General features: G+C 37.2%; 1 protein-coding gene across 1 annotated transcript in view; it reads left to right on the top strand.

Moving 5' to 3' along the window:
* The window catches only part of LOC135213081 (uncharacterized), a 382,584-nt gene extending 370,591 nt beyond the window's left edge, over positions 1-11,993 (top strand). The window contains exons 3-4 of the mRNA XM_064246945.1: positions 8,127-8,293; positions 10,587-11,993. Of these exons, the coding sequence (XP_064103015.1) occupies positions 8,133-8,293; positions 10,587-11,085 (660 nt within the window). The 5' untranslated portion in view covers positions 8,127-8,132 and the 3' untranslated portion in view covers positions 11,086-11,993. The remainder of the gene's footprint in view (positions 1-8,126; positions 8,294-10,586) is intronic.
* Positions 11,994-24,239: the final 12,246 nt, after the last annotated feature.

The raw sequence follows: 24,239 nt of genomic DNA, 5'->3' as shown, positions 1-24,239 counted from the left end.
AATAGAATTGCTGACCGACAGGTGCGAACCATCGACCTCTCAATTCCAGGACTGGCAGTGAAGCCTGAGCCAACCTCACCACCGCAAGAGATATAAGTTCATGCCGCCTCCCATCTCAAATACCTGATGCGCCCAGGTATTTTTTGTTTTGGAGACTGCATCAAGCCCATCTCGTTCTCGGTAGCGTGGTAGTGCTTTTGCCCGCACGTAGTCATATTATACGTCATATCACATTACCGTGATTCATATACATATATCGAACTACAAATGTCCTTTAATATCTAATTCGCTCTACCCTGGAATTAATATATTTTCACATATGTTTGACCGAGGGAGAATTTATTAAGCGATAATAGAATTGCTGACCGACAGGTACGAACCATCGACCTCTCAATTCCAGGACTGGCAGTGAAGCCTGAGCCAACCTCACCACCGCAAGAGATATAAGTTCCAGCCGCCCTCCCATCTCAATAGCCTGCCACGCCCCAGGTATTTTAGTTTTGGAGACTGCAGGAAGCCCTCTCGTTCTCGGTAGCGTGGTAATGCTTTTGCCCGCACGTAGTCTATTATACGCCATATCACATTACCAATGATTCCTATCTACATATATCGAACTACAAATGTCTTTAATATCTAATTCGCTCTACCCCGGAATTAATATATTTTCACATATGTTTGACCGAGGGAGAATTTATTAAGCGATAATAGAATTGCTGACCGACAGGTACGAACCATCGACCTCTCAATTCCAGGACTGGCAGTGAAGCCTGAGCCAACCTCGCCACCGCAAGAGATATAAGTTCATGTCGCCTCCCATCTCAAAGCTTCAAATGGAGACATTTTAATGGAATCACTAACAATAGTGTTAATACTATGTCTAACAATATCAATATATCTGTCCCAATTCTTATCATTACCACCTACAGTCTTCCTGAGAGCGTCGAGCACTTTCCTGTTCGCTGGTTCACACAACCCATTAGCCTCAGGTCTGTATGGAATAATTGTTACTGTCTGTATCCCCATGACTTCTGCTAAACATTCCAAAGTTTTGTTCACAAACTTTCTGCCATTGTCGGTCAATAGAACTTCTGGTGAGCTGTATCTGCAAATGATACCATTGAAAAATGGTATCATTTGCAGATACAGCTCACTTCTTCAGCCGTTTTATGCTTAATTGGGAAAATTTCTACTATCCTTGTAAGTTCATCTATTATTACTAAGAAGTACTTATTCGCATATGTAGACTCACAAAAATTTCCCAGGATATCCATATGTATTCTCTGAAAAGGTCTTCTTGGTATAGGATATGATCCTAATTTGCATGAAGTTATCCTTGCAGGTTTGCATGCGTTGCACACTGTACAGTTTTTCACAAAATTTTCCTCATCTTTCCCCATGTTTTTCCAAATGTATTTAGCACGAACCTCATTATACGTTTTTTCTATCCCCAAGTGTGGACTACCGAACCTGCAATGTACTATATCCAAAACCACTGGAATTAGGAATTTTGGAATTACGATCTGTGTCGTATCTCCTTTACTTTCACTGGTTCTCAATTTATATTTAATTTCTTAACCATTAGATTACCTTCTAACTCCAAACCCGAAAAAGGCAACTTATAACGTTTCCTGACTAATTTTCCTCTAAGAAACGCTTTTGCGTCTGCCAGAATCTCGTCTTCATCTTGCCATATCCCATTTTAAAATGAACCAAGCTCGATACTATTGCAAAGGCTTCTTTATCTATGGTAGCCATTGATCTCTCATTGCTGCCCTTTGTCCTGAACTTCCTGCTATAAAAGGCTATGGGATGGAATTTCCCATCAAACTTTTGCATAAGCCAAGCACCTATACCCTCCTGGTTGGCATCGGTCACTTATGTGAAAGATTTACTAAAATCTGGAAACTTCAAAACAGGGGGATTCATTAACGCGTCCTTAAGCTTTTGAAAACTCTCCGACTGGGGTTCCTTCCATTGAAATTGAACATCTTCCCACAAAACATCTGTTAGGGGAGCTGCTATATTAGAGAACCCTTTCACAAATCTTCTGAAGAAACCGGCGATACTCAGGAATGACTTAATATCTTTCTTTGATCTCAGGGTGCGAAAATTCGCTATTACTTTGACTTTATCGTCATTTACTCTTACCCCTCCCTTAGATATGACATGGCCTAGATATGTGATTTGCTTTTTCAAGAATGAACACTTAGCTAGCTTAATTTTCAACCCCGCTAATCTAAGCCTCCTAAGTACTTCTTTAAGCACTTCCAGATGTTGTGCGATCGTGTCCGTTGCTACTAAAATATCATCCATAAACACGAAAACATTTTTACCCAATAACCCGTGCAAAACTGTATTTACCAACCTGGTAAAAGTCATCGGACTGCCCGATAAACCGAACGGCATTCATGTAAATTCATAGTGTCCCTTGGGCACTGAAAAAGCCATATATTCCTTGCTACTTTCACTAAGAGGGACCTGCAAAAAACCCTGCGCCAAATCAAGTGAGCTATAAATATTATGCCCCCCGATTTCAAGAAAAAGATCTGGTATGCACGTGACTGGATAGCGGTCAGGGATTGTCTTTTCATTTAAACGTCTAAAATCGACGCATACACGGACAGAACCGTCCTTCTTAGGCACTGCTAACAAGGGAAAGTTGTAAGGAGACACACTAGGTCTAATGATTCCTTCTTCCTCCCATCTATTGACCTCTTTCTCTACCTGTTCTCTGATTTTGAAAGGTATGCGGTATGCAGGAATATAAATAGGTTTTGTGCCGCTCTCCAAATTTACCTTATGCTCTAACACATTAGTCAACCTCAATTTATCACCTTGTAAGGCTACCGTATCCCCAAATTCTGCCAAGAGCTTGCTTATCATTTCAACATTCTCACTATAATCTGCATTAGTTAAATGTTCTCTAAACATTCGTTTCCTTGATTGCATTTCTGCCTCTGAAAACTCAGGTTTACCCTCTACAATAGCCACTGAACCACTATCACTACTCCAATCTTGGAGGTCCAATATATATGTATTCCTTTGGTATTTACTAACTGTATCATTACAGTTTAATAATTCTAACCATGTAATCCCATTCTTGGATACACCGTTCACTGATGCCGTGCTAATAACCCCTCTAAGCTTCTCACTATTTTCAATAACAACACACATCCGTAGGTTTTCTCACTTCCCTCAATTTGACTTTTACCATAGTCTTTGAACCGGGCATTAACACAATATCCTCCGATAAAACACCTTTATATTTGTGGTTAGTACCTCACCTTTCCACAATCCCATAAACATCACCAACCTTAGTTCTCATTACATCCACCCCATTGTTAGTATCAGAAGTAACATCAATATTAGTATCAGTATCACCACCCATAATATCATTGTCACATTCACCAAAATTGTTACCACTGTGAACTCCAATATGCCGCATAGCATTCCCGCAATTATTCCCCATATCACCAGTGTGGGTTTTAATATTAGCACTCCCCATAACCCCAGTATCATCACCATTAGCATCATCAAACACATCCCCTTTTTCAATAATCTCCATATCCTCAGTTCTAATCCCATCCTCATAGGGAAGAAAAACACCAGATATTGTGATTGTTATTCCATTAACACCCGCATGGATCGAAATCTTGTGTCTCCTACATGCAGGATGACCCAGCAAAAGTCTGTTGCCCAATGCAATCCCTTTCATTACCTAAACTGGTTTTATTAATACTCTGTCACTGAGAGTAAACTGTATTTGAACACAACCCAGGGTATTTAATCTATGGGCTTGCACATCACACACCGTCTCCATTGAAGGTTTCAAAGGGTAATGGGAGAACATAGATTGATACAAATTGTGATCCATCAAGTTCACGGTAGCACCAGTATCAATAAATACTGCGATATCAACGTCCTCCACTGTTGCGTAAACTATAGGTCTGGTCTCTGGGGCGTCCCCCACGAGACCACAATAGCACGTACTAATCACCTGTACCCTTTTTGTTGATCGGCCTTCCAAAAATTTTGCTAATCTCTTTGCCCTCTGGAATGACCTGCCTGGAAAGTCCTCACATTATACCTCCCAGAACTTTGAGGTGTAGGCCTCGCATCTTTCCGTATCTTAGACAGACAAGATTGCCAATAGTGATCCGCACTCTTACACATTCCACAATATTTAACTTTACAGATTTTCTTTGGGTGCCCTGGTTTCTCACAATTGAAACAGCGCAACTGTTGTTGCCTTTGATCGATCGATCTTTTGTTATATTTAACTTTTGCACACAAATGGGGAGAAGAAAATTCTGTCTCTTGGCACCCTATTTCTTGGGCCTGTTCCATTAAAAAATGTACTATCTACAGTAGGTTCAATCTTTCCATCAAAACTATCCACTATTGCATCCGGTACATCGTGCAAGAGCATTGAAAAATGGATCACTTTATGTAAATTGTCAAGTGAGACACTACCTCCTGTAGCCCATTTAGATGTTTTCAATTTTCCTATCCATTCTGCCGCTGAGTCAAAAAGTTTTGAACTATGTTCTACGAGGCTATTTGTACCTTTCTGTATCTTATATAGCCCCCTGAGGCCCCTCATCATATCCCCGTGTTCCTTTGAGCCATAAGCTGCTTTTAAAAATGCTTGCTAATCAGCCCAGGTACGACATTTTGCAAATTGGAAACTCCTGCAACTCCTTTCGCCTCTCTAAATGCCTCTACATCATCCGTTATGTTTTTTTGCGCATAAATAATTATTCACGCCTTCAATAAAGATTTGCACTGGTTGCAAAAGTGCTCCATCTACAATACCCCTAAATGGACTTACATATGCACTTACGTTCATGACGTGATGAACCAAAGTCGCCGTACCCTTTGCATCCACCATTTTCCTATCTTTATGAAAGCTTTTGTGTTTTATGACATTTCCTGACCTCAACAACATTAATGTATTTATATACACACAAAACCCAATCCAGAAAAATTAATACAAACTTCCCCCAATAAAAGATAATAAAAAAAAAACATGCACCACGCCCAGTAAATCATCCCACAAACAGCTGTTTGCAGTAAAAAGTCACACCAAGAATAACAAAAAAAAACAGGGAGGAGATAAAAAAAAGTGCAAAAGCGCTTCACTCAGCAAACCACCTCTCTCTCTCACTTACTCAGACCCTCGCCTCTTTCTCTCTCTAGGGCGTAACTCACAATAACCCCCCAAAAAAACCTTGGTCATTGTGATGGTAATTGCTTCATAGCAAAGAAAGACAAAGGAAAGGAAAATGCATTTACGAGAAGTTTGGCAGCAAGGAGGCATTAGCGCATGTTGTTGGAGGTGCCTGTTCTCATGCTGGTTCTAGATTCGGCAGGAGTGTTGTGGAACTTGTAAGGCGCCGACATGATGTGAGAAATGCCGCAATTTCTGATGCAATACCTTGTCTAGATTCTTCGGAGAAGTTCCGGAAATCTCGGGAGTCTGTGACGCGTGTCGCTGGCCCCGGTCCCAGGATGCCGTATAAATACGACAGACGAAGTAGGCGAGAGAGGCATCACCAGTTAGTCACAGAGAGATATCCTCAGTAAGAGCCACAGATCAGATTATCAGTTGAGAGATCAGCAGCAGCAGAGATCATCTGAGAGAGATAAGAGAAAAAGGGACCGAAGAAGGATCAGAAGAAAAGTTGCTCGAGAGTTGGTTTCTGGTCTAGTCGTCTTCAGGAGTGGACAACCGAGTTATCTAGACGTTGAGCAGACTTCAGAGAAGAAAATGTCCTGCTAGAGGTTTTGGGGAGTTGCTGCCTTTTAAGTATCAAGAGTAGACTTTATTTTCTGCAATACGGAGTCAAGAGGACGCCTGCAATCACCATTCTCCTTTTGTGAAGCCATCGTTTCGAGTCACTAATCTATGCAGCAAGTATTTCAATTACCTCACTGTTTCCCCAGTTCATGCAGTGAAAGATTCTATTATTTTATGTAAATAGGAGATACCATTCTGTTTACCTTTGTTGGTAAGCTTGTAAATAAATCTTTGTTGTGTTAGTGTTTCTTTCTATATTCCTATCCCCAGTTTCAACTGTTGGTGTTGAAATATTTTTTTTAATTTATTTCATATCGAATCTGAAGCGGACACCTCTCTCAGAGGCCGTAACAGTCATGTTATTACAAAACCTCCCCAATGTCCATCGAATCTCAAGAGACATCAAAGCAAAGATACACTTTGAGCAAATTCATCACCACTAAAAAGAGAACAAAAAAAAAAAAGGAAAAGAGGAAACAATGAAATTACACTCACATCTTCATATGACTGGAACCCAAACTTGTATACACGTTGCAAAATGTGTGTAACGTATTCACCACACCCAATAAACACTTTAATATGCCAAAAATTACAGTTTTTCCCCATAACCTTGGAACACTAATTTTCACAAATAACTAACCAGCTAAACTGTCTGAGATGCAGAGAGAGAGAGAGAGAGAGAGAGAGACTCAACGCCCCAAACACAAAACTCTTGGATCAGCAAAGAAAACCCTGAGTTACCTATGACATAATTATAACCCTTTTCCTCCCCAAAAAATATATGTCTAACTAGCCACCAGTCTCTTCGAAAACATTCCTACAGCCTATAAAATGTATAAAAAGCTTTTTAGACACTGCCACCAAACTATAAACCCCTATAGCTGGCCGTCTCTCTATGCAAGCAATATCAAACTAGGCTAATGAATTCACATAAATACACAAATATGCTATTTATTTCCTAAACTAGATGAACATAAAATGGAACAAAGTGACTAAAAAAGGTCATGTTAAGAACTAAGTCTGACCCACAAAAAGAACTGTAAATTATCATTCTACTCTCCTGAATTAGTCCAAGTAATCACCCCAAACTCTCAAATTGACAACACTACATTTTGATAGTCAAGTCTTTAGAGAATCCCGTCTCTAGAATAATGACATGGGACCCATCTGAAACAAAGAGACATATCCATTATATTTCCCACCACACAATTAATTAGTTAATGTTAAATAAATGTATACACTTCACACTTCTCTCTTTTCAAATATGCCATACCCCTGCGAGGGGTTTCTACCAACACCTGGTGTCCTCCAAACCGCCTTTTGCCTTGCCTCCAGAGCGTGTGACTTTCTCACTAAGTATCGGGCGATTGCACCCATCATTACATGCACAAATGCACGTAATCATCAGCCACACCTTAAAAGCCCCCATAGCAACTGGCTGTGCAGGCCTCGGCCTCACAAATGCACACTCAACAATTCCTTCTTTGAGGAAGGCTATCGCTAGGTTCTTTCTGCTCAAAGCCAAGAAAGCTGATACATCGCAATTCACCGACACATTTACTTTCTTTTTTAACATATATATATAGTAAAGTACTAATTAATTAATTGGTTGGGTTGCACCTTTAAGCCAATGATGGTCAATAGTGGCAGATACAACAGCAATGATGAGTGAATTTTGCAAAATGTCTATTATTAGGAAGTAATGAATGAGCGGATTCATAGCGAAAGCTCCACTCAGCCAAACAGTTTATTTCAACAATTTTGTAATGATCGATTTGACGGTCAAGAATATCCTCATTGTCAATCTTCCCCATTGTTGAGTTAGCCCTCAGAATGATGGACAGGTGTCAAACCCTCAACCTGGTATTGTTGCTCAAACGGCAACACCCTCTGTGCCTTCTTGTTGATAACTTACAACGAATCATTTCTAGGTTGCAGTCTGCCGTACCGTCTCTTTACTAAGTAAATTATGCCCAGTGCTTTATTTGATTCTTTATTAACTGCTCAATTCTTTCCATGTATTTTCATAGTAATCACTTCCATAGCTGCATAAACCTTACTTTGGATTCAATAATTATCTTCACTCTTATTTAATTTCGGATTTTCCCTCTCTCTTTGTTTGATTTCTGGCTATTTTGCAGCGACATTTCCTTCCTGTTACTTTATACAACCAAACATTAACCAGCCCCTTTACCCTCTTTTTGTGTGCGTGTTTTATTTTTTCATATATATGTCTTTATAGCAAAATAAGGAAGTCTGCTTTATATGATAGAAGTCCAGTATTATGATGTACCGATGTTCTAAATGGACACCTTTTTCTTCTCAGGTGACAATGCGTTTCGGAGGCCTGTTGATCTTCTCAGCTATAGTGCTGCTGGTGTTGACGAGATCAGGCTCTGTCAAGATACAATACTCAAAGACTTTTGAATTAGTCCTTACTGGACAAAAGCTTAATGGGAATTACACATCCTTCTCTTCAAATAATGTCCAGAGGTAACAGCCGTTCAAGTATTTAAGCTTAAATATGCAATAAAATCCGGTTGGTATTAATCACTCATTGAAGTAGATGTAGTATCCAATGCAATTGCACAATGTTGACTGTAGTCATATTACTGAGAAGCAGTGATTGGTGTGTTATTTTGTAAGTAAACAGGTGGTTGTGGGTGCAGAAGCATAATGCACGGGTGTATACTTCAGTCATGGTTTGGGAGAGAGGGAAGGGCGTTCCTCTTAGGGATTGTCAAGCTTCCACACTTCTGTTTCATACACCTAAAGGGAATATCTCTTTACTATTAACAAATGATGACTAAAAGACTAAATGATAACTAAATTGACAAGACATCAACACTGGTGTAGACAGACCCACGAATTCCTGAGCTGACCTTTGCACCAATCATATCGTTCTTCGACAGAGAGACTAGTTGAAATGGAATTGATTTCCCTTATTGCAAGAAAAGTTACGAACTAATGACTTACTGAAATACATTTACACTTTACTTAAGTGGGTGTCACTGGTGTATGCAGCATCAAGTATTCCCACGAAAAGGACCCCCTTTTTCTGTATGATTAATGTTATTCCAGTATGCATTTTTTTGGTCCATCATTTACAGCCAACCTTCTCATCATTTCATTCAACTGAACGGACAAGTAGCAGGCAATCTGACTACATTAACAGGTCCCCAAACGCCTTCAAAATAGTTATATATCGCATTTGATGATTGATCTAGTTTGTACTCGTCCATTAACAAATTCGTTTTGGATAAAACTTGAAAGAGCTGACAGACCGCCACAAATACTCCAGTGCTTGATGTGCGCGTGCTAACAATGGCAATGAACTGGTTTGCAGTTGATGTGCTTATAAAGGTCTTCAAATAAGCTTTTCAGAATTTCAGAAATCAATTGAGGCACTGGATGTGGCTCGTAATTGTTGCAGTCAACAATTACTTTACTTGGAACAGATACAGCAACACAATTTTCAAAAATGCTATTGGATGAGAAACAAAAACTTGACCAGGGTGAATAAAAAAAACATACATACACACACACACAACACACACACACACACACACACACACACACACACACCCTAAAGCTGTATGTGTATGTCATCACTCATGAATAGCATTTGTCCCTAGTTGTGTCATTTTGACAATATATCTTTTTGCGCCTGGGATTTCTGTCGATGAAATATTTTTTGCTCGCAGGTAACTTTTCAAAAACCTGTTCCTAGTCCAAGCAGGAGTAATTATATTAATAAATGATACAATTTTTCTGTCTTTAGACAAGTAAAAATTAGCTGTAGTTTCAAGTTGGGTTTTTCCCTGGATGAGATGTAAGAGTAAATACAACTGCTGATTACTAGTTGATATGACATTTTCATTTCTGTCAGGGGACTTTTTCAGAGGTTGTACTAGAAATATGCTGATATTCTGGAAAGTCTTGTCATAAGCCAGACTTTCCAGAGGTTCAGAGGAATTCACAGATGCGAGTCACTAAAATTAAAAACACATCTATAACGTCCAACGTCTTCCTGGTTCACACCATTCACGAGATGAAGTTATCTTCATTTTGAAGTTACATTGCTTGTTCATCTCGATTCTGTTCTTTACCAAAAGCTGATCATTCTTTGGAAACCACCAGAGAAACGCGCTTATTTCTAAAAACTAGTTAGTGGGGCCCGGTACCCGGGCGATGAGGCCGGATGCCACGACCCCAGACGAGGTGACTGTACTCTAAAGTAATAGTTATCTAACACCAGTGTTTTTTCCGAGCTAACGTTCGAACTTCTTATTCCTTTTCTTGTTATTTCCTATGTTGTTGTACCTGCCCTGCTTGTCAGTACGTAAGAATTCACACTTTAATGTTTACAGTCAACTACCAAACGAGTGGTAGTTTTCCCAGATGTAATTTTCACCCATATCTTACCATATTCAGCAACGATTTGAAAATGGCTTGGTCTTCTTAGTTAGGTAGTAACTGAGTAGGGAAAGACCCTCTCCCCTTCACCCCTCTTTAAGCCCTAATGCTAATAAATTGGTCCGTTTGCTGTTAAGTACTTGCGTGGGATTCTGCAATGGTGAAAAGTGTTTACAGACAACAGACAGACAGACCAAACTACTGTTTTTTGTAGTTAGATTCCTTGCAAACAACAACAGCTCTCTTTCAAATAGGTTATAATTAAATGAGAGCGCGAGAAAGAGAATACTATGAATAAGAAGGATGGTCTCTCCTGACGAAATTATTTATCAAGTTTTTTTTATCAATTGAAGATCTCTTCCATTCTCAGCTGTGCTTCTCACTGTATCACCCGTGGCTGCTGGCTGCTGACTTGGGACGTTGCAACGCGCAATTGCAGCCTTCTGGACCCTCTAACTGCCCTGCCAGGAATCGAAGCAGGACCATCTACCCTCAGGACGTATTTCTGCTCCGGCATAAATAACGCCAGAGTGAAGATGTTCCCGGAGAAAATCATGTGGACCGATTGCAGAACAAAATGTGAGGATCTGGGAGGGCGGATGTTTTTACCCCCAGATTACACTTACGGTGCTGTTTTAACTGTTATTTCTGGCTTTAACATATTTCATGTGGGCATGTATCGGTATCCAAATGACACAAAGACTTGGTACAACATGGATGGGCAGGTTATCTCTCCTCCTGTACGTTGGGGTACGAATGAACCGAACAATGGCGGAGGTGTGGAGTACTATGTTGCATTGTACTATGGTGGATTAGCAGATATAGCCGCAACCACTGACCAGTCGCGTCAGTGTCCTTGTGAAATATAGATGCACACAGTAAATTTTCAAAGAAATCCACACTCATAAGATTATAAAAATTCTAGTGGAAACTATCACACATAAGTGTGGGTGAGCTTATGAAGTATAGCTCCCATATGGACTGTAAGAGACAAGTTTTATTTTGTTTCTGTTGTATTATCTCTGCGATTTCTCCCTTCAGGGGTTAGTTGATGGGATCTGACCTCCAATTCGTAATAAACTCAGCTCAAATCAAAATTAGATTTGCTAATGATGGACCTTGTAATAACACATTAATTGTTATGAGTCTCCCAGTATCGGACTCGTTGCTTTGTTTGGAATGAAACTGAGGCATTTTCCTTTTTTTGCAAATTGCACAACAGTATCTTGAGACATTTTTATATATCTATCATCCTACATGTTATATACTAATGTTTGTGGCACTAGGACGGGTTCAACTTCAGGGATAGGTGGTCCTATACATTGCACGTAGTGTTCACACTTTGAAATTCACCCTATTGTACTTAAAGTGAGTGTAATTCTTATTGTATTAAGCAAATGAACTATTGTTAAAGCTGTTATTGGATAGACAGTATGATTGAGTTTATTATTTACTATCTTAGTCAAATGAATGAGGTTAATGCTGGATATTGTAATAGAATTAGTGATTAACATAATGCAGTGAATGACAGACATCATTATGGTTCTGTCCATGGTCAAAATAAAGCATATCTGGGTTAAACGGGCATTCATCAATTATTTTACTATTAATTAATCCTACTGTAGTTTTATGCTCAGCTACAACATATCAAATGTCATATTAATAGGGATCTTCACTGTCGTTTATGAAAAGATCAGTGAGAAACTTCTACTTATGATGCCCTAAGATGGATATTTACATCCTTTGCCTTGCTTGTGAATTACCCAAGTTACCTAACTTCTTCCCCATATGCTTTGACATATATATTCAACTAATGACAAACTTGAATTTAGTAAGAATAACATTCTAAAATTACCCTATGATGAAAGGTTTTTAGATATTCCTAGAATTTTAAAGCTTTTTAACATAAATGTTGTTTCAGTAATATTAATGTCAAGAGTTTAATAATCAAAAATTCTCCTAAAGATCTTCCAGGCTGCATATATGAAATTCCTTGCATAAAGTGTGATAAAGTCTATTACGGACAGACCGGTAAATCTCTTTCACAATGTCTCAAACAGCATCAATATTCTGTGAGAACTGGGCAAATATTGAATGCATTATTCGTACATATGAGAGATTTAGATCATCCTATTAACTGGAGTCAAGCAAGAGCCTTAATCCCATGTAATGACACAGTTCAAAGGATTATCATTGAATCTTGTTTCAAGTCAAATAATAGAAATGTTCTAAATTTAAGTTTTGGTTTATTTAAACTTGATGCTTTCATAATGAAAAAAGTTGTAGATAAATATAAGCAACAAAATTAATACATTCAGTTTTAACATGTTTTGGACTGTAAAGAAACTTTGTAATTTCGGTTAGGGTCAATCTGTTTAGGTTTGTGACCGTGTGATATCCGATAATCGTGGATTATCTCTTTTAATTTTTACCCTTTTGACAATTAACCATCTGGTATTCTTGATCTTGTGTTGTACCTGAGACCTTTCTCTCCAATTGTACCTCATTAACTCCTTGACAATGTCTGAGTAAAGATGAAAGCGCTTGGATTTCCGACTAGCATTTTCCTGTGGAATTCGGCTTATATATATTATATATATATATAATATATATATTATATAATTATTATATATAGATATATATATATATATAGAGAGAGAGAGAGAGAGAGAGAGAGCTTACCTTACCTTACAGACCTTACAGTTTGTTCGGGTTGCCCCAGGTCCCTCAGTGTGAGGCACCTCTAATGTCTACCAGAGAGTTGCTAATACATCTTCCGGTATATTTTGTATCTTCCAATCTTGGAAGATGCAGTTTAGATATTTGTCGAGCTTATTCTTAAACACATCTACGCTCACTCCTGATATATTCCTCAGATGAGCTGGCAACGCATTGAATAGACGCTGCATTATCGATGCTGGTGCATAGTGGATTAATGTCCTGTGTGCTTTCCTTATTTTTCCTGGTATAGTTTTGGGCACTATTAATCTACCTTTGCTTGCTCTTTCTGATATTTTTAGTTCCATGATGTTTTCTGCTATTCCTTCTGTCTGTTTCCATGCCTAAATTATCATATAGCGTTCTTTTCTCCTTTCTGGACAATATAATTTTAAGGATTGTAGTCTTTCCCAGTAGTCAAGGTCCTTAACTTCTTCTATTCTAGCTGTAAAGGACCTTTGTACACTCTCTATATTTGTGCAATATCCTTTTGATAGTGTGGGTACCATATCATATTGCAATATTCAAGTGGACTACGAACATATGTTTTATAAAGCATAATCATGTGTTCAGCTTTTTTTGTTTTGAAGTGCTGTAACAACATTCCCATTTTTGCTTTACATTTTGCCAATAGAATTGATATTTGATCATTGCATAACATGTTCCTATTCATCATCACACCAAGGTCTTTAACTGCTTCCTTATTTGTGATTGTCTCATTATTAGGTCCCCTATATGCATATAGCTTTCCTTCTCTGTCTCCATAATTTATTGATTCAAATTTATCAGAGTTAAATACTATCCTATTTACCTCTGCCCAATCATATACTTTGCTAAGGTCTTTTTGTAGAGCGTTCTTATCTTCATCACAAGTAATTTCTCTACTTATTCTTGTGTCATCAGCGAAACTACTCACTACCGAATCCTTAACATTACCGTCTATGTCTTCAATCATAATAACAAACAGTATTGCAGCTAACACCGTACCTTGTGGCACACCGGATATTACCTTGGCTTCATCCGATTTCTCATCGTTTGCAATAACTATCTGGTTTTCCGTTGTGTAAAAATTCTTTTAACCATCTTCCTACTTTATCCACGATATTGTGTTTTCTAATTTTCTTCGCTAATATATTATGGTCTACCTTGTCAAAAAGCTTTTGCAAAGTCTAGATAAACCACATCTGTTTCATTTCCGCTTTTCATATTTTTGAATATGTTCTCACGGTGGACTTACAGTTGGGTTTGTGTACTTTTTCCGGGTACGAAACCATGTTGTCCTATATTAAACAAATTATTTTTTATTAAATGTTTCATAATATTTTTCTACATTACCCTTTCATACACTTCATAATATGTGATGTTAGACTCACAGGCCTATAATTACTTGCCTCTAGTCTTGATCCACTTTTGAAAGTAGGGGTAATATATGCTAATTTGTGCTCATCATAAATCTTGCCTGTATCTACACTTTGTCTTAATAATATTGCAAGTGGCTTTGCGATAGAATGAACTACTTTCTTTAACAAAATAGCAGGCACTCCATCAGGCCCTGCTGCAGCTCCATTTTTAATTTCATTAATAGCCTGCACAATATCAGCTTCATTAATATCTATGTCAGCTAAATATTCACTATTTTCATCCCTTACTTCTATATCATTATCTTCATTATCTATTCTAGGGGTGAATTCTCTCTTATATCGTTCTGCCAATATGTTGCAAATTTCCTTTTTTTCATTCGTTAATCTCCCTTCAATTCTTAGAAGGCCTATTTCTATTCTTCTTTTATTCATCTTTTTTTGCGTATTGATATAATAGTTTGGGGTTTTGCTTGATATTTATTAGGGTTTTTTCTTCCAAGTCCCGTTTTTCATTTTCTTTTGATTGTATAATTCTTTTGTTCTGCATTTTCTATCTTACTTTTTAGTTCTATAACTTTCCATGCATTTTTTTCTTTTGCAAGACCTTTTTTCCACTTTCTGATTTTCTGGAACAAGATCCTTCTGTCTCTTGGTATGCATGACTGATGTATACTTTCTTCTTCAGTATATATTTATCCACTATTTTCTCTAATATTTTATATAATATCTTCGTATTTACCCTTATGTCATCACTTATGAAATGTTATCCCCAATCTTTGTTTAATTCTTCATTTATTTCTGACCATTTTATATTTTAACTGTAGAAATTGTATTTTCCATATCCTTCCCACTTTTTCATTTCTTGCTTATCTCTGTTTTCACTTGCTTTGGAATGGACTGTTAAATTCTATGACATTATGGTCTGAAAATACTCGCATTATAAACTATTATTTCTTTTACATAATTCATCTCGTTCACAAATACTAGGTCTAAAGTATTTTCCTTTTTTTCTTGTTGCTAGGTGATTTATTTGTTGAATGTTGTATTCTAGTAGCATATCTAATAGCTTTTCGAATTGCCTCTTATCTTCTGCACTACTATTACTCTCTTTTTTATATGTATAAGTACAACCACAATCTCCTATTCGTTCTTTCCAGTCTACGAAAGGAAAGTTGAAGTCTCCAGATAGGAGAATAGTCCAGTCCTTGTGATTTCTACATATATCATCCAATTTTTCTATTATTAAGTCAAACTCTTTAGTATTAGGAGATCTATATATTACTATGTTCATTAATTTTTCAGATTCAAATTCTACCGCTATTAGTTCACATTCTGAGTTACTATATTTCTTTTATATGGGGGGGGGTTTTTTTTTTTCCTTGTTTTTTGTCTTTCCCATATATTGCGGTTCCCCCTTGATTCCTATTTTTTCTATCTGATCTATAAGTTTGGAACCCTTTTATTTGATCATCATTCCCAGTCTCTTGGGAATACCAGGTTTCACTTATATTCATTATATCTATTTTCTTTTCAATTTGGGTTAGTTCTTCCAAGTACTCTATTTTTCTTTTTGAGTTACTCGTAACTAAACCCTGCGCATTCATCACTATGATGGTTTGCGTGTTTTCTCCTTCATTAAATATTGGTAGTAATAAGGATTTTCCCATGTCTCTTTCCTGTTCTGGTATGTTGTTCTTTTTTTCATTTCCAGAAATTCTGACATTAAAAAATCCAACTTTTCCATAATATTTGATCTTCCTTCATCATAATCATTCATTTTGTGTCTGAATCTGCAATTTTCTCCGTATCTGCAATATCCTCTTGCATAATAAATACAGTTATTATCTCTTGAGTAGAATCTTGGAGCTGATGCTTTGAAATTTTTTGCTGACATCTCTGCATATCTTGCTGATGGCTTGCTTTTTTCTTTTACCTGATATTCTTTATTCCTCTCTTTATTTGTTTCTTTCTTATTTTGGATTTTATTACTTGATTGATTATTTGTTTGATTATGATTCATGGCTACAGGGTGCATATATTTACATTTTTTGTTGAACTTACATCCTTTTCCTTCTTTTAAGTTTTTGCATATTTTTGGATGCAGATCTCTGCAATCATCCTCATAGCCATCTAGGTATGCACACTTACCATATATTTCATAGTTGTGACATACCTTAGGATGTTTGTAGTATCATTCTTTCTCCAAATCTGCAATTCCCTCTTTTCAAAAGGTTGCAGACTTTGTCTTTTTTGTCTATTTTTTCCTCTTTCCCGTCATTGTGTAGATCTGGGTAGAGCCTCTTCAGGATTTTCTTTTGTGTTGTCATATCGTAATTTATTTCTTCGTAGGTATGCTGCTTTATTGCCTCATATGTAGTATTAATGAGTATCTCTGCATCCATACTTTTATCTTGTTCTTTGTTTTCCTTATTTTTTCTGTCATTTCAGTTTTGTTTTCTTCTCTTCCGTTTTCCTCTTCTTCTTCTTCTTCCTCTTCCTCTTCTTCTTCATCCTCAACTATTTGTACATTCAATCTTGATTTAATAACATTGTCTATCCATGATAGACATGTTGAGCAAAATATTCTTGTATCTTTTCTCATATCTTGCATTACCTCAGCACATTGTGGATGGGTTAGAATGTTGCATGCAGCACATTTTCTGATTAGGTTTTGTGGATTAACTATGCTATACCACACCTTACACAGTTTGCATGCTTTTGGCATTCTTTTTCCTAATGCATCAATTAGGATATTCACAAGGTTCACCTTATTCATTTTCTTTGTCGGAATATGTTGGTTTATGTATATTTTCTTTGAGTCTCTTGACCACTTGGATTTTATTTGGAACTTCTTCAATTATTTTCAAGATGTTTTCAGTTGATTTGTTCCAGTTTGAAGGATTATATCCTTCTAACATATCTATGAATGCTTTTGTATCTTTTTGGTTAGGACTGTTGCTGATCTCATAGATGAGAAATGCCAGTTCCCTTCCTGCTACCTCATCGTATGGCGAATCTGCCAAGCAAGCTAAATTTCGCCATTTCTTCCCGCAGTTGGAGCTTACTGCCATCTTGTTCTGATTTACAGTATTTCACTTGATAAACTAACTTAGAAGACGCTTTATCCTACTATTTTCACACTAATCTTATCACCGATAGTTCACGAACACTTCTAGATATTTCTCAAATTCTAGACGTATGTTAAACTTGTGATATCTGTTGATTAATCTGACTTCGCACAGGAACGTCTCACCAAGCAAGATGGCTACTACGAGAGAGAGGAGAGAGAGACGAGAGAGAGAGAGAGAGAGAGAGAGAGAGAGAGAGTATAATGAATATATATTATATGTATATATATATATATAATATATATATATATACTATATATATATATATATATATAATATATATATATTACGTTTATGAACCCCTCCATGACCAAACGAACAGTGTTTGGTCATGGAGGGATTCACAGTCTCTCTCTCTCTCTCTCTCAGGAAAATATATTCTGAACTCTTTCTTTGTTTCTTAGGTTGATTGAAGGTATGTCGTGGTGACAAAGAGGTTGCAAAAATATATATATATTCTCTAAAACGTTACATCGTGAGATAGGCTTTGCAGAGAAGACTTTGATGTCTACAACAGGTGGAGGGAGAAGCAGAAGTGATCTCTTACAGAGTGATTTACAATGCGATAGGTTAGGAAACCTAACAAAAGATACGTGTATACGAACGAACACCTCTTTTTAGGTTAATACGACTCATCATTTTTAATTTCTCATGAGAGCCAAAGTAGGCTAGCATCCACACGCATCCTGTGACTGTGGATTTTGGCATACTTTCCTTGTTGACCCCTGACCTGATTAGGAGCTATGCGTTACTTCTAAGGAATGTCCTACATTACTTTAATCATGTTATTTGAATATTACATATTGTTCGGTAACGATAACAAAATTAAGTATATAAGATCAGTCAGGTCGGAAAATGCCTTTCCACAGGATGTGTGCAAGTGCTATTTCAGATATAGATAATACAAAATCATGATTCCTCAAATGGTAAATAATTGACTAATGTAATCAATAACATAATAAAGCATGGTTATAAGGAAAGTATTCATGATACACTAAGAAAAATAATTGTAGGGATATATAGGTAGAAATCCTATGCACTCGAGTAGGATTTAAAAACAAAAGGTTATATATATGCTATATTGATATACTTATATAAATGCAAGTCATGAAGGTAAATACTCCACAAAAATACTAATGCATTTCTGGTAGTTACATGACACACAAAGATTATATGTATTGATATAAGGTTATAAGGATAAAAATTAATGGTACCATGTGAGATATTATAAGGTCTATACGTGTATTGATTAAAATAAATGTGATTAAAGATTTGTGTACACTATATACTCCTGGTGCGTGCAAACGCACAGCTATATTGATTAAAATTATATATGCTTCAGATAGGTGCGCACTGATATATTAATGTACTGATAATTTTACACATGGAATGCATTGTTAAGGAGGTCCTCTAATTCGCAAACTAACCAATATACTGATCAACTTTTGACGCACTTCCAAACAAATCACCACGTGCCATGAATTGGCCGGGATCATGCAATGCGGAAATCCCATGCCTTGAGGGCGTAGTGGAGATTGTCTGGACGGTCTCTGACGTTCTGTTGGTGAGCAATTCTTCTTCTCCTCATCCTGTGCCAAACAAATACGGTCACAGTGATGATGATCGCCACCATGCCAAAACCGTAGCTAGTAGCGCGTAGTAGCATAGATCCTCATTAGCAACGTAAGTGCGGTGGACCGGATACATAGTATCTAAACGCCTCAGCTGCGTGGCTACTTTCTTACTGAAGGGTAAAGGGAGGTCCGCGATGTGAGTGGTGCCCCAGCTGAAATGGGTGAAATAGGACCTCTCCCGGATGATTGTTCTTATCCCGTGGACGGTGTAATTGGCTGTTGCTCCACTTCAGCCGTCGGCAGCTATGAACAGATGAGACTCCGTAGCTGATCCATCCGAAGGGTTGACACGAAACGGTTGTAGGGAGAATCTCAGCCAGGTTCCATTGTTCAGCCTGTGAGCGAACTTATACTTGTCATAAGGGTAGAGGAGATCCAAGCAGTGTTCCCACGTATGGGGCAAGGTTCCATTAAAGGCTAGGTCTAACTCACATGAACCCTTGGACACATGCCGGAATTCAAAGGAGTCAGCCGTGTAAACCTTTTTATCCATGGCTGTGTAGCAATTGGCGAACGATTCTAGGTCTCTGACGACCGTAAAAGTTTCCTTGTTAGGGGAAGTTTGACATGTAATTGGGAAATAGAGCTACTTAATAGGATTCCCATACATCAGAAGGATCAAAGGGGATATTAATCATGATTCTATAATGTTCTACGCTAACTGAGATTAGGCTATAATAGAACTCAATCGTATGTGCTTCCAACAAAGGAGTGTAACCAAGTTTGTCACGGGCAGTCTCTGAAGTTAATGTTAAGTCTTTAATAGGTAACAAGTGCGGCGACAGGACTCCTTTAGTTGCGAGGGTTATGGCTTCAACATAATCTTTGGATTTTTCAATGAAATGAGAAATTTTAGTATGTATATGATCCATCTTCGTATTGTAATATGCTAAAGTTGCGAGCAAATATTGCACGTCCTGGATATGATTCATGTTACTAGAATGTTCATTCACTAACGTCATAAGCTCATTTATTGATTCTAACTGTTTACGGAGTTCAGAGAAAATTAATTCATGTTCATGCTGTAAAAATTCATTCCTCTGTTTCTGATCGTTAATTTTAAGACAATTAGAAATACCTAGACCTAAGCTTGCTACGGAGCCGAATAGATTAAGTGCGACAAATATAAAATGGTTACGCCTTTCTACACTGGTGTGGGGAACGGTCCACATAAGAAGGTTGCCTGCTAAGCATTCTGGTTTGCCCGTCTTATTTTGCAAATCAAAAGACATTAACTCAGCGATGGATGTTCGTCGCTTGAGGGAAAGTAAGTCCTGTGCAGTTCATTCAGTGACTCAGCAAATCGAGATAAGTCGGATTTCAAATTGATGACATCGTTTTCTGGCAAGAAAATCGCTTGCATATCAACTTCCAGAATTATGTTACTTGCTGTAAGAAATAGGTCTTCGGTTCTTTCAATGATTGAGCCATGACTAAACTGAATTCCCTTTGTTTTGGAACTAGTCCCACATGAGAAAAATGCCTGAAAAATCAGTACCAGTAAAAACAAGATAAGCTGCATGTTGGAACCTGGAAATAGCCAGTTATATGTAATTACTCATGTTTAAAATTAACCATCACATGGGAAGAAATGGTATACAGATAAAAATGTTTTATAATAAAATATATATTTTCACACAAGTTTTAGATATACAGGTTTATCATATAAGTTTTATATATATATATATATATATATATATATATATATATATATATATATATATATTCCTCTCTTTCTTTTTCATACTACCCCTACAAGTTAGCACCTAACATGTGCTATAAGAACCGTCCTAATGTCAGAAGGCTGTGCTACGCTCTGAACTTTCAGCCTATTTGCCGTTAGCAGTTCAAGGATGATAAATGGTCCTTTGAATTTAGGCGTTAGTTTACAGTTCAGACCCTTGCGTACATATATTTGTATGTAGATTCGATCACCTACTGCATATGGTTTTGTTTGTTTGGCAGTTTTATTGTGATTATTTTTCATGATTATTTGAGCTTCTTCCAGATCCTTACGAAGTATATTGAACCTGCTTACACTAGCATTCATGGTATCCTTTAAAGGATATTACAAGTTACCCCTAGGTGTAACTCGTAGGATATTTAACACCTTCCTATTCACCTGTTCTACTAACCCGTTCGATTCAGGGTGATAAATCATGGTATTGATTTTCTTTATGGCTAGGAATTCGCACAAGGAGTTAAGAAAGTGATTATTGAATTCTCCACCAGAGTCGGAGATTATCATGTGTGGAATTCCATGTTTACAAATATAATATTCATAAAACTTTCTAGCACATTCAATCGCAGTTTTGTTTTTCAAAGGTATTAATTCTGCGTATCTGATCAAGGCATCGATTAACACTAAGAGGTGCTTATTCCCTCTGTCAGACTCGTAAAACCCTGTTAATAAATCTAAGTGTACTCGTTCAAAAGGTTTGTTTGACACGGGGTAGACTCCAAGGCTGACAGGTGTCTTAGTGTGCCCCTTGTTTTCGTGGCAAGTGTGACAATTTGCTATGTTTCTTTATATCTGTAAGCATCGTAGACCAGTTGAATAGTGTACGGCGCCATATTCAGAGTTGTAAAAAGCGGTATATTTCACTCAGAGTAATAATTGCAATTGCTATGTGCAGTCGACTTTGCCTGCAAAGAAACGAAGCAAAAACATTTAATGATAATGGAAAGAGCTCACACAATGATTAACGACTTCCCCGACGAATAGACAATTTCCAACATATCAAGATATTTGGGTTATCGTGATGACCTGCATTTAAAATCCTATTCTTTCGTCAAACACAAGGAAAGCAAACTTTTTTTTTTTATATATATATCGCAATACTAACGGGAAGTCTGTCTAACCTTGCCGTCAGTGCACCTCATGCAGTTCACTGTAGGCATTACTTAAGGTTCCTTGCAGCGTGCCTTCGGCCCCTAGCTGCAACCCCTTTCGTTCCTTTTACTGTACCCTCTTTCATATTCTCTTTCTTCATCTTACTCTCCAACCTCTCCTAACAGTTGCTTCCTAGTGCAACTGCTTTGAGGTTTTCCTCCTGTTACACCTATCAACCCTTTTGCCGTCAGTTTCCGTTTCTGCGCTGAATGGCCTCATAGGTCCCAGTGCTTGGCCTTCGGCCTAAATTCCATATTCAATTCAATTCAACAACTTTTAAACCGACTTACGGATTTCCATGCCACTAAAGCACTTAATTAAGTGTTTCAAACTTCGTCCTCATTTTCGGAAGTACTGTGCATTGCCATATATGTTTCATTGACTTTTTCACTTAAGAAAATAAGGTCGAAGCTTCTCCGCTTAGCCACCCAACCATCCACAAAAGTGGTGACGTGAATCAGTTTGTTTGTTTGTTTGGTGTTTTTACGTTGCATGGAACCAGTGGCTAATCAGCAACGGGACCAACAGCTTTACGTGACTTCCGAACCACGTCGAGAGTGAACTTCTGTCATCAGAAATACACATCTCTGACCCCTCGATGGAATGGTGACGTGAATCAGTTACGTAGGTATAGCGTATCCTCCACTATACTTTTTCAAATGGTTGTTTGACTTATGGTTAAATGTCATTTTAAATATCATGGACCATACGAAATTCTTTAAAAAAAACAAATTAATACATTGTATGAAGATATCCAAATTTTTAAGATAATCAAGCAGGGAGGATGGCTCTGCGTCATCGATACGTCATAAAGCCCCACTTCTAAGAGTAAACGGCTTAATTAAGCACATCTGTCAATTCAGTGTACTAGCATAAATCAGAAATACTCAGGGAAAGTTGATTAAGAAAAATACTACTTCACGGCCTTCGGAAAGCAAAGTAAACTGACATCTTAAGTAAATCAGATGAAAAATTATGCGACGTTATCTTATATATATATATATATATATATATATATATATATATATATATATATATATATGTATATATATATATATATATATATATATATATATATATATATATATAGTATATATATATATATATAGTGATATAACACTTGTAGTAAATATGCTCTCAACCTCCTACCTACATGCATTACTGCACCTACAGCTGTGCTTAAGCATGCAAAAGTGCCTACTACGTACAGATTTCAAATCCTACGTCAACAAAACCTTACTTGCAAGTTGTAGAAGTATCTAAACGAGGCCTGTAGCTGTTCTTAATTACAATGAGCGCTTCAATAACTGACAATCAATAACTTATAATCAATGTTTTTAATTCTTTTAATTTTTATTTTCATTGTTTTTGTTTTCGTGCTTATGATTATTATTTTCTCATTTCTATTTTTATTTTTATTAGTTTTATTTTTTCTTTACTATTATTATTTTTTTTTTCATTATTTATAATTTTATGTTTATCATTTTTATTTGTAATATTCTAAGGTTTTTATTCTGTGCACAAAATCGAATGCCTTGACGGGATTCACTCTGAACAGGCCAATCATTTTTGGGTGGAAGTTTGACCAACCTGATGATATGTAGGCTGTTAAGCCCAGCACTGGGGCACTTCCGGCCATTCCGTGCTTAATATATTGAAGGAAAGGAGTTGGACAGCAAGCTAAACCGCTAAGTAATTGTAGCCACGGGCCGATGGGACGTTGCAAACATTGCATAATGCCTACAGTGCACCACAAGGAGCCATAACGGCACTAATCCCATACATATATGAAAATATATCAATTCCGAGGTAGAGCGAATTAGATATTAAAGGACATTTGTAGCTCGAATGATTTATATGAATCACGGTGATGTGGTAAATATTCATAATAAGGCTGCGTGGGTCAAACGCTCGAATCGGCTAACTTGGTGGAGGGGGTTCCATATCGATTCTAATTACAAATACAACGAGATCGACGTTGATTTGAAATGGTCAGAATCGATATAAACCTTTGCCTCTCTTGATAGCCGTTTCGGTAGCGTCACTGTCCGATCCTGATTTCGTTCCCTGTCCAACTGGACGGTGGTTCGATCCCATGGGGGTACGAAATTATTATCAACTAAAAATTCCCCCTCGGTACATATATGAAAATATATCAATTCCGTGATAGAGCGAATTAGATATTAAAGGACATTTGTAGCTCGAATGATATATACATATATATATATATACATATATATATATATAGATATATATATATATATATATATTTTTACGTATATAGGGCCT

The sequence above is a fragment of the Macrobrachium nipponense genome, chromosome 19 (assembly GCF_015104395.2).
Source record: "Macrobrachium nipponense isolate FS-2020 chromosome 19, ASM1510439v2, whole genome shotgun sequence".
In the NCBI taxonomy this organism is placed as follows: Eukaryota; Metazoa; Arthropoda; class Malacostraca; order Decapoda; family Palaemonidae; genus Macrobrachium; species Macrobrachium nipponense.
Note: the sequence above shows the minus strand (reverse complement) of the source record. Positions and strands in the feature narration are given on the sequence as shown.